This window comes from Aricia agestis, chromosome 13 (genome assembly GCF_905147365.1).
Source record: "Aricia agestis chromosome 13, ilAriAges1.1, whole genome shotgun sequence".
NCBI classification, from domain to species: domain Eukaryota; kingdom Metazoa; phylum Arthropoda; class Insecta; order Lepidoptera; family Lycaenidae; genus Aricia; species Aricia agestis.
Genome location: NC_056418.1, coordinates 15,228,044 through 15,240,016, shown reverse-complemented (window position 1 = coordinate 15,240,016; position 11,973 = coordinate 15,228,044). Strand labels below are relative to the sequence as shown.

The 11,973-nt window shown below is 49.1% G+C and overlaps 1 protein-coding gene across 1 annotated transcript in view; it reads right to left on the bottom strand.

Annotated features, from left to right (window-relative positions):
- Positions 1-1,076: 1,076 nt before the first annotated feature.
- LOC121733354 (E3 ubiquitin-protein ligase Ubr3) overlaps positions 1,077-11,973 on the bottom strand; it is a 63,762-nt gene continuing 52,865 nt past the window's right edge. Inside the window, exons 17-22 of the mRNA XM_042123569.1 lie at positions 7,036-7,180; positions 5,868-6,914; positions 4,911-5,165; positions 4,502-4,761; positions 2,196-2,898; positions 1,077-1,964 (exon numbers count right to left, since the gene is read on the bottom strand). Of these exons, the coding sequence (XP_041979503.1) occupies positions 2,197-2,898; positions 4,502-4,761; positions 4,911-5,165; positions 5,868-6,914; positions 7,036-7,180 (2,409 nt within the window). The 3' untranslated portion in view covers positions 1,077-1,964; position 2,196. The remainder of the gene's footprint in view (positions 1,965-2,195; positions 2,899-4,501; positions 4,762-4,910; positions 5,166-5,867; positions 6,915-7,035; positions 7,181-11,973) is intronic.

The following is an 11,973-nucleotide window of genomic DNA, read 5'->3' as shown; positions in this document are numbered from 1 at the left end:
TACTTTGTGAACGCGGCTAGGGCAGACGCGATCTTTATTGCTTCGTGGACAAAAAGCCCGCCCCGCCCCGTCGTCTGCAAAACGCCTAACAGGTAAGGTTATTGAAATGAAACATTTATATGAAATATCAACAACTTTAATGATTGAATATATACAAGAACAACAACGCCGCCCGGCCATTTACAACTTCTATTGACGTTACACAACTGTAAATATTTTACAATTATCAGAGAAATGGATTTACGGGCAAATAGCAGCCATCCGTTACTCGGTCCGGTTATAAGCCGTCTTGATACTACCCGACCGGATCACATAGGTTTCCTATCGACATATGAATCAATTTCCCTGACAGTACTAAAAACAGAAATATAATGTTCCGGATAACTAATAATGATATTATTATATAGGTTATATTAGTTACCAAATTGCGTGTAACAGACCGAACTTGCCTACCTTCTCAGTAAAACATTTCTATGATTTTCTTGTATTGCAGAATATCTATCTATGTGACTTACATATTTTATGTCTTAGTAACATGTGAACACTATTGTAGACAATTTTGGTTATCATAAAACAATATAATTATTATAGATAATGGGTATGCACTCAGAGACATTTTATTTTAATGATTACTTAAGAAGTTACTTAGTAAGGTTTACACAAAGTTTTTACATAAGTAATCTGTCAAATTGCTAATTAAATAACATCTTAAGTAGTCATTAAATATTTCGAAGTGTTGCCGCACCTGCACTACTAAAACACTACTTAAATTTAAGACGCTCTTTAAATTGAGCTTCTATTGTCACTGGTAACAGAAGGAACATGTAACTTCAACGCCAATAAAATAAGTAGTGTTACAGGTATCTCCGTTAATTTATCTGTTTTAGCCATTGATAAAAGCAAAATCCAATTAAAATTTAATAATTCCAACATCTCCAATAACTATATACCTATGCATGACCAACAATATACATACCTAAGGGCCGGGACACATAAACACGGTACGACGTCGTGTTTTACGATGCTCGTCGTAGATTTCCACGACGCGACGTTGCATCGTGAAACGACGCCGCATCGTGGTACGACACGACGTCGTATCGTGTTTATGTGTCCCGGCCCTAATGCTGCTATTTCTACAATATCGGTTCAAGTTATTGAGAGTAAAAAGGTATAATATAAGGACATTTTTTATTTGTATGCAATCTATACGTCATTTAAAATAACCATTGTCTAATCAATCACAAAGCGACAAAAGTTTTGTATAATATGTATTAGTTCGATATTACAGTGAATATAGCAGCAGTCATATGAAGCACCAATTTAATAATGGATAACATACATAACTGGTAGATAAACTGATAACGAAACATATGAGATACAGAACATAAAAAAATTCCATCAGACCTCAAGTTAGTGAAATAATTACATCTATATACACAATATTAAAAACTAAAAATAATCTAAACGTGGCGAAAGATCTAACACACAGCCGCAACGATGTTTGGTTAGGGACGCTCCTGCCACAGTACAAAAGTAATAAATACGGCGAGAAATGTTTTCGTAAAAACAAAATATATCGTCGCGAGAAATAATTTAATCTACACCTACGATTGCGAGCCCAACCCCGCCCCTCTACTAATAATATTTTCACAGCCCTAGACGTCTCCCGACCTATATACAGTAGCGAACATCGCGAGTCGCAAGCTAAAACTAGTTTGGTTCAGGATTGAATATTGTCATTAAATATGCTGGAGATACGACGTATCGTATTGAAGCTGGCTGCTAGGATATTTTGGATACATGAGATTTTCGAAAGCGTAAGATCAGAAGCACAGGTGGTCCGTACACCGAGTCGCGGTGTGTCGCGGCGTGTCGCAGCGTGTCGCGGCGCCGGCAGGTGGCGGTGGAGCGGCCGCGCTGCAGACCGCTCCATCAGCTTTTCCGCATGCTCCGAAGCCTCGTACCTGGGGAAGTAACATTAGACTAACCGTTCTAACGTATTGATTACGATGTAAACTAACGCTTACATTAAGATAAAAAGAATGTTAATAATTAGTTTTCTAAAAAAGAAATAAATACAAATTAATCCTTCGATCGTGGATTCTTGGAAATCTACTGTTATCCTATTGTGTCTCGCTCATCGGTGAGCTTATGGGGCTTGATGGGTTAATATTTGTGATGTTGATAAACGTTACCTCAAAGCGAGTCGCGGTGCCACACCCAGGTGCGCTTGGTGTGGTCGAAGCGGTGCGCCAGCCACTGCGCCTGCAGCAGCTCGGTGCGGTCGCGGCTGAGGAACAGCGGCTTGCCGCGCTTCAGGTCGCGGTCCTCCTCGTCGTAGCTGTCCAGGTACAGCGAGCCCCACAGGCACGCGCGCCGCCCGCGGATCACGATGATGTACGTCGACGTCACCACCAGGAAGATGCCCGTGCCGCCGCCGCACTCCGCCGCGTGCGCCACCGCCTCCGCCACCTGCCGCTGCCGGCAGCACGCCGCCTTGAGGCACACCAGCGTGCCGCACAGCAGGCACACCGACGCCTCCTTGGGCACCGCGCCGCACTGCAGGCACACGCGCTCGTGGTAGTACGTGAACAGGCGGTCGTACTCGCGGGGCAGGGCGAGCAGCGCGGGCGGCCGCCACGCCGCGTGCAGCGAGCGCAGCACGCGCGCCACCGCCAGCGTGCCGCCGGCCGCCGCGCCCGCCAGCTGCCGCGCCCAGCCGCGCGCCGCCGTCGCCGCGCCGGGGGGCAACGAGCCGCCCTCCCCGCCCAGCTCGAGGAACTGCCGCAGCGCGCTCCACTCCTCCCGCTCGCTCTCGATGTGCGGCAGCTCGCATCCATACAGGTGCTTCTTGAGCAGCGCCGAGATGCGCAGGAATGGCAATGTCAGCTCCTGTACCTGGATACCCCGGAATACAATGTAAAATTTATAATCTGTATTAGCAGTCTGTGGCTATGTCTATGGTATCAAAATAATCTATACTTATCCTGTATTATTATCTATGGTCAAAACTTTGACATGTGCAAAAAATAAAGTAGTCAGTGCGTTACTGGAAATCACACGAGTTTTATTAGGTTATGTCGCCCAGACGATTCCAACGAAAAAGTCTTTATTAAGTGCAGTTACAATGACCGGAAATTATTCATTGAATGTCCAAAAACTTAGAGGAAGAGATAACTACGATGATTGGGCTTTCGCAGTGGAAAATTTTCTTATCCTCGAGGGCATCGATATTGCGAAGAGTTCGGAACTAAAGGAAGAAGATGATCGAAAGGCCAAAGCTAAGATGGTGATGACTATCGACCCCTCACTATATGTTCATATCAAAAATGAACGTACGGTGCATGGTCTGTGGGCGAAATTGAAATCATTATTTGACGATTCAGGGTTCACGCGTCGCATAAGTTTACTAAGAACATTGATCTCGATTCGTCTAGAAACTTCAGATTCAATGACTGCATACGTGACCCAGCTAGTTGATACAGCTCAGAAGCTTAAAGGCACAGGCTTTGAGATCAATGATGAGTGGGTGGGTTCACTTCTTTTGGCTGGATTGTCGGACAGATTCGCGCCAATGATAATGGCCATTGAGCACTCTGGGATGAAGATTAGTGCAGATGCAATAAAAACAAAGTTGCTCGATATGAGTGCAGATAGTGAAATAAAAACAGAAGGAGCATTTTTCTCCAAATCCAGAAGTAGTCATCAAAATCAACGTTATTCCAACACTGACAAAGCAAATTACGGCGGGAAACGTCAACAAGTGTCAAACCAAAATGGCGGTCAATCAAGTGACGGAAAGCCGGCGAAAAATATTCGTTGTTACAAGTGCAAGCAGTTAGGACACTACAAAAATCAGTGCCGATCCCCCGAAATGCAAAAAGATAAACAAGTAAATGCATTTAGCGCGATGTTTTTAACGGGCGAATTCAGTGAAAAGGATTGGTATGTCGACTCAGGAGCGAGTACTCATATGATTTCTGAATTGAGCAAAAACATGATGAAGAATGTGTCTTACAACACCGAAGCTCGTAATATTGTGGTGGCAAATAAAGAAAGCGTGCCAGTTATATGTTCCGGAGACATTGAGATAACGACGCGAGTCAAAAATAAGGAATACTATGTTACTATGAAACTGATGTTTTGACTAAAAGTCTCAGTAGTGTAAAGCATCATAAATTTGCAAAGATGCTAGGGCTGTCACAAGTTTGTTAGTTTATTTAATTTTCTTGTTTTACAAATGTGAACATAGGATTATTTTGATAAGTGGGGGTGTAAAATTTATAATCTGTATTAGCAGTCTGTGGCTATGTCTATGGTATCAAAATAATCTATACTTATCCTGTATTATTATCTATGGTCAAAACTTTGACATGTGCAAAAAATAAAGTAGTCAGTGCGTTACTGGAAATCACACGAGTTTTATTAATGGTCAATTTTTTTTAATGTTGCTATACTACTTTTAATCCTTTTGAATTAAGTGCAGGGTACAGTAACTCACCTCCAACTCCAGCGTATCGAGATCAGCTGGCGGCACGGCGTCGTCATCGTCCATGTCGGCGGGCGGGTCGTCATCCAGCAGGTGGTCGGGCGCCAGTGCCGCCAGCAGCAGCCGCGCCGCGCCCGCCAGCCCCTCCCCCTCGCCAGACCCAGCCCCCGGCGAAGCCAGCACGCCGCGGAACCGCCCGCACGCCACTAGTTGGTTTACCACCTGGTAGTACGTTAGCGCGTACAGCGCCCACACGATGCATCGGAAGTGTTCTGCAACAGACGCAAGAGGTGTTAAAATTGCTCCGCCGCAGCGTCAGTGGCCAAACGAGGGTAGAAGATTCAGTCTATCTTAAGCTGTATGGTAAGCTGCAGCAGTAGCCCCTACAGAAAATATAATAATAATGAGGGTGTGGACTCACTGGGATCGAGGTGCGGGGGGTCGGGCGGCGCCAGCAGCAGCAGGTGTATGAGCAGCGTGGTAGGGTCCCGCAGCAGCAGCGGCACGGCGCGCGGCGCGGGCGGCGACGGCACGGGCGGCGCGGACGGCGCGGGCGGCGGGACCGGCGCGGCAGACGGCACGAGCGCGCGCCACGCTGCCGCTGCGCCGAGCGCGTCGCGTGCGCCCGCCGCCGCCAGCGCCATAGCGTGCGCGCCCGCCACCGCCATGAGGGGCACTAGAAACAAACTTAACAGTTGTAATCGTTCATCGTCATATGTCATATTCTCTTTCTTAATTTCGGTAATGCTAAGCACATCATCAGCCCTTCGTAAAGCTTTATAAGTGTATACTGTTATGTCTTATACTATTATCAAAGCAAAGCGTACAATACAGCGTACAATACAGCGTCTCAAAGTACTGACGTAGATCTATTTAATACTAACATTAGAAGTCTCAGAAAAGTGTTAACAGACCATTTCTTTAATACTACTGACACAAGCTAATTTAGTTTATGATAATAATTTGCACATTACTGATACTGACGATCCAAGGATATGCTATCATTTTTATCGCTGCCTTTTTTTAATATTTTATTCATCACAGTGCGTCAATTTGACGTCAACCAAATTTATGTACAATCTAAACAAATACCTAGTCGCGAAAACTTTTAATTGGCATTTGTATTGTAACTTTTGTATCCTACCTTTGTACTAGCTGTAAGTTTTCCTTTAAGATAAAATAAAATAAAAAATAAAATTATTACATAATAGGATCACAGCCCACAACTGTACGTAGACCTTAGTATAAATAAATTAGTAATAATTATAAATAAATAAATAAATTAGTTTAAATAAAAATTGTAACTCCATCTAACTACTGTTTAACTTAAATGAGCTGTAAGTTTTTTTTTTAATAAAAAAAAATATCCTTAGCTCACCGATGCAGTCGTCGCGCGGTTTGTATCGCGGCGCGGGCGCAGCGCACAGGTGGCCGGAGCGCTGCACGAGCTCGCACTCGAGGTTGGTGCGCACTAGCGACGACACGAACGTGAAGATGGCGGCCGGCGACGAGCCGTAGCGCTGCTTGAGCTTGCCACCCGCCGTCGCCGTCATGTCCTCCATCGCCTTACCCATCGCCTCTGACAGGCGCGAGGGCGAGGGCGCGGGCCGGTCGCGCTGCAGCATCTCGAACACCTGCGCCGCCAGCCGCGCGTGGTCGGCGGCGGGCGGCGGCACAGGCGGCGCGGGCGGGCGCGGCGCCAGCGGCAGCACGGAGTTGGCGAGCTGGCGGCACAGCGGGCACAGGAACTCGCCGCGCTCCACGTGCAGGTTGTGCGGGCGCTGCGGCGCAGCCAGCGAACGCAGGTAGGCGCGCAGGCAGCGCAGGTGCAGGTGGTGGCCGCACGACTGCGCCGCGACGCCGCCCTCCCAGCCCGCGCCAGCTGCCAGCAGCGCCGCGTCGCGCTCCCAGTGCGCGCCGAGCTCCTCCAGCAGGCGGTCGTGCGCGGCGCCGGCGGTGGCCTGCTGCAGCGCCGCAAGCCTCGCGCGCTCGGGCTCGGCCAGCGGCAGCCGCACGGGATCGGAGGTGCGGCGACGGTGCGCAAGCACGGAGGTGGACTGCAGCAGCACCACGAGGCCGATGGGGTCGTGCGACGCGGTGGGCGCGGTCGTGTTGCAGATGACGCAGTCGTAGTCGCGCTCGGGCGGGCCGTCGTCCCAGTCCATGGCGTGCGCGCCCTCGCCGTCCAGCGTGGAGAGAAACTGCGCCTGGCGGCGGGCGAACTCTCGCATCAGCTGGGCCTGACGCTCGCGCGCGCGCCGGGACCGCTCCTCCTTCTCGCGGCGCTCGCGGGCGCGCTGCTCGGCCTGACGTTCGCGCTGGTGCGGCCACAGCGAGCGCCGCACGTGCGATACGGCGGCTGCGCACCGTGCGTCCAACGCCGCCAGCTTGTGTAGTAGTTTCGCGATGAAGAACGGCCCGTCACCTGGTGGCCAATAACATTACGTTCAATTTTGGGAACTAGTTTTTTATAAAAAATCTAATATTAAATTGAAGCTTCGTAGTAGGTGTCGCTGTCACATAATTGCTGCTATCATCGCACATACCGATGGGCTCCTGCGATGCGGGCGCGGGCTCTTCCAGCGCGAAGGAGTCGAGGCGGCCCGACAGCTGCGAGTGCAGCTTCAGCAGCAGCGAGATGATGGACTCGTTCACTGCGATCTGCTCGCCGCTCGTCGAATGGACTTGCACCTGGAGATTGCCTTATATTAGCGGGTACGAAATAAAACGTATATCTAATTTTAATCTACTTCCTCTACTTTACTACTAGAAATACACGATTTGCGTGTCAGTGTATGTATTGCGTTGGGGGCGATTTCCGGTTACCTCCAAGTGTGCACGAATACTTCTCCAGTCTCTCGGTGCCACCTGACTAACGGATCAAATCTGTACGTCGGTGGTATTCTGATTCTGGTGAAGTAATCGTGACGGTGTCCCCGGGCAACGCTCGCTTGAAACATCTAGCGGATGTGGCAAGCGGGCGGGTGATCGACCGGCGGACCGGCTGACCTCGGACCTGACTGAGGCGAGCTCGGCTAACCCTGTCGGGACTGGCTGTGAAACAGCCAAGTCTCGATGGGCAGTCTCGTGCGTCTCCTCCCTCGGACGGCGGCGATAAGCTGTTGTCAGATTCGGGATCAGTCGGTCTGGGTTGGGTAGAGGTCTGGTCTGTGTTTGGGCTCTAATGCCCTGACCCAGACCAGAACTCAACTCGACAACAAAAACCCAATCCAATCGGTGTTATCCGACCCGTGCCGAAGGATGCGTGGCTGCGGGAAGTCAGCCGTGAACGGAGGACCCTCGATACCAGGCGACCTCGAGGTGTAAATAGCCTTACCCTTGCAAGCGGGGCTCTGTGGGGGTGGACCTTTTATTTCTCTAGCTTCTCGTGGGAATTCTATGGATTCTGATAAAGACCAGGATATTCTAGTGGCCGAACTGGAAGCTCTATGCTCCAAGGAGGCGATGGAAGTCGGCGTAGCCGAGGACCATTTATTGGCTGGGTCTGTCGGGGCAGAGGACACTACTGTGTCTGGCACCCCCTCCGACCCTGCAACAACTAGCGCTTCTGCACCTTCCTCTTCTCAGGCTGGGGCTGGCGCTTCCGCTAACGCCCCTAAGAGAAGAAGAAGGCAACTCAGTGGGGCGGCCAAGAGACGCATTGAGTGGTGGATGGCGAGGGGTAAGAGCCTCGAAGAGGCGAAGACCCTTTGTCAGAAACCATTCAGTGAGTTTCCTGAGTATGCCGAGGATTGGAGAAGCGTACGAGCTCCAAACGGCAGCTCTCTGACACCGCCAACTCACAAGAAAGACCGACGAAGGCAGCCAAGCACAATAGTGCTCAGGCGCCCAAGCCGAGTTTCAGTGAGGCGGCGAGTGCAATTCGTGTGGGCGTCCTCGATGCTGGGGGCCCTCTCTCGCAGGAGAACGCCGAGGAGCTGAAGAAATGCATTCTTCGAGTCATCGACGACCAACCGGAGGGAGAGGGACCACAGTTGATAGGATGCGCCCACAGATCTGGTGGACTTGTCTTCACCTGCGTCGACGCTGCCTCTAAGCAGTGGCTGGCGCGGTTGATAGACATGATCCATCCCTGGGATGGAGCAGTCCTCCGCGTCGTTGACGAGGCGGAACTGCCCAAGCCCCGATACGCTACGGCGTGGGTTCCTGATCTTGAGGTTGACGAGGTAGGAATCCTCAAGCGACTGATCTCGCAGAATGGTGGCATGGGAATCCCGCGATGGAGAGTAGTCAGCAGAAAAGTCGATGGAAAGGGGCAAACCTTCACCTTTTCTTTCGACGAATCTGCGATTAATTTACTCTCCGAGCGGAACTTCCAGCTTTACTTCGGCTTTAACCAAGTTCAGCTTCGCCTGAAGGGACCGAAACCGGCACTCTTACAAGACCCTGTAGGGTCTGCAAGAGCAACGCCTACGCCCCTCACCTCACAAAAGGGACGACAACCAGCGCCTCTCCTCAACCCGATAGGGTATGGAGGAACGGTGCCACCACAAGCTGGCAGCAGCGGCATATCATCTGCCATTCACACTGCCCAGCCCAACACTCCACACGTGCAAACACCGCACATGCACGCACACACTAGCAGGGGAGGCGGGCGCCCGGCTGCGCAGACTAATCCCAGACCTCAGGTTCCCCGGCAAGGGGCAACCGTGAGTAGGGGTAAGCCTGGGCAGTCCCGTGGCGGACGCGGACGCGGCGGCACTGGAGGCGCCTGCGCGGTGAGGAAGCCAGCTCAGCTACCCTCACTAGCGCAGGAGCACTCCAGTCGCAAAGCAGCGCGAAACCCCCTGCTCCGTCTACCCAACATACACCACTCAACCTAAACACATAAACACACAGTTCGCAGCACACTCCACAACTACACTCCACAGTTACAATAAACAAAAAAAGAAAAATGATTAAAGTAACAAGTCAACTTACGCCACGCGAAGGCTGCCACCGATGTGCTCTGTCAGATGTTCATTCGCGAGGCGCTCGATATTGCTTTAATCCAAGAACCGTGGGTCAATCGGAACACGGTGATGGGCCTTGGACTGGCAGGTAACGTACTTTATTTTCAGCATGGCCAGAGGCCCAGATCCTGCATGCTCTTTAGCAAGAGGATCAAATTTTTGTGTGTCTCTTGCTTATGTACAGATGACACAGTAGCTGCGTATATCGAGGAGCCCGGCGGGACTGCAGGCAGACTGACGGTTTGCTCCGCTTCTATCTTCCTGGAGACACTCAGGACCCCACAATGCAGCTATCACCGGTAATAGACTACGTCGGGAATCAGCGCATCCAACTTATCCTGGGAAGCGATTGCAACTCACACCACACAAGTTGGGGCAGCACCGACGTAAACTCCATAGGTGAGAAACTATTTGACTTCTTGCTAACTAACAACCTCCATACCTTGAATCAGGGTACTAAACCAACGTTTTATTATAAAATTGGGGCCGTCTATAGACTGTTCGTCCATATCCTTTTTTTGTTATTTTATTATTTAGATTTTTCGCACCAAGGATAATTGAAATAATATTATGAATTTTAATTAATGGTGGTCCATCACGCCATGGACACTTTTTTATATATATATATATATATATATATATATATATATATATATATATATATATATATATATATATATATATATATATATATTTAATAGAATAGAGTATAATATGTTATACATATAATAAATAAATACATTTATTGTTTTATAAATTGCATAATAATAATATTAATGTTTTGAACGGTGAGGTCCCAGTCGGTGTGGCGGCCAGTAGATCCGACATTTTCTGATTTCCTTAGATTTTATGCTGCTCCACCCTTTGCCTTTAGATGTTGTGACATTGGCTTGGTGGAGAGGGGTCACTCAAGCTGGGTGGAGTTTCTAGGTTGTTAAAAAGATATCGTTCTGTGTCGAATCTACCCGCCATGTGGCTTAGGACTTTATCGTTCCTGTCTTTTATAGCCATTACTAAACCAACGTTTATCAACCCACTGAGACAGGAGGTCCTTGACATTACAGTTTGTACAGGCCCTATACAGCATCGCGCCTGCAACTGACATGTATCGGACGACAACTCACTGTCCGATCACTGTTACATCAGGTTTGATATACACAACAGTATGCCTGGTGAAGAGGTGACTTATAGGAACCCAAAGGCCACAAACTGGAGTGTATTCAGGGAGGAATTGCAGTTAAACCTCACAGCAATCAACAAAGCTGTTAAGACCGTAGAACAACTAGAACTAACGGTAGGAGAGCTGGAGACTGGTTTGAATGATGCTTACCTCAGAAGTTGTCCTGTTAAAAAGACGTCAGGTAAACGTAACGTACCTTGGTGGAGCGGTACTCTGGCACGACTCAGGAAAGAGACTCGAGCTCTGTTTAACAGGGCCAAAAGAGACGGGAACTGGGACGCATACAGAACCGTCCTGACGACGTTTAATAGAGTTAAGGAAGGCCAAAAGACGTTCTTGGGCAAGGTTCTGTGAGGAAGTGAATAACACCTCGCAAACCTCAAGATTATATAAAGTAATATCGAAGGCCCCTAGCTCCCATCCCAGCACTCTAAAGAGGCCAGATAGTACTTATACTAAAACAGCGGAAGAAACGCTAATATTACTAGCCGACGTACACTTCCCCAACAGTATCTATCTCGAAAGTAACGAAGCCTTCTCCCATACGACTATTAAAACCAGACCATCGTCTGACGACTGGAGAAGAGCTTCTACGATCTTCAAGCCTGACCGAGTCAAATGGGCAATATAATAATGGGCCTACCAAGACCGGCGGCGAGGATAACATATTTCCGGCCCTCCTCCAACAGGGCAAGGACATTATCCCATCCATCCCAGTGCTACTGAAAATATTCAGAGCAAGTTTCGCGTGGGGCTACATCCCATTGGCATGGACAAAGGTAAAGGTGTCCTACATACCAAAGAGTGGGGACAGAGATAAGGCTTTACCGAAGTCCTACAGACCAATCAGCCTCACCTCTTTCATGCTCAAAACGATGGAGAAGGTGGTCAACCTACACATAAGGCATGTTGTCTTTCATGCAGAGGCTTTTTAGTGAGATAGGTGTCATCTCACTAAAAAGCCTCTGCATGAAAGACAACATGCCTACCAAAAAGGCAAATCTACTGAAACGGCTCTAATGGACCTAGTAGATCGCATTGATAGAGCAATTGAAGATAAAGAGATTGCGCTCTGTGTCTTTCTAGACATTGAAGGTGCATTCGACAACACTTCAACCAACTCTATCACAAATAGCCTGGCTTTGAGGGACATGGATCCAACTACTGTACAGTGGATCAAAGCCACGCTCGACAATAGGGTAGCCTCATCGACCATCATGGACCTGACACTCTTAATCAGGCTGACGCAAGGCTGCCCTCAAGGAGGTGTGTTGTCACCTGTGGAATGGTCCCTGGTAGTCGACGACCTACTAAGGGAACTGAACCTCAGA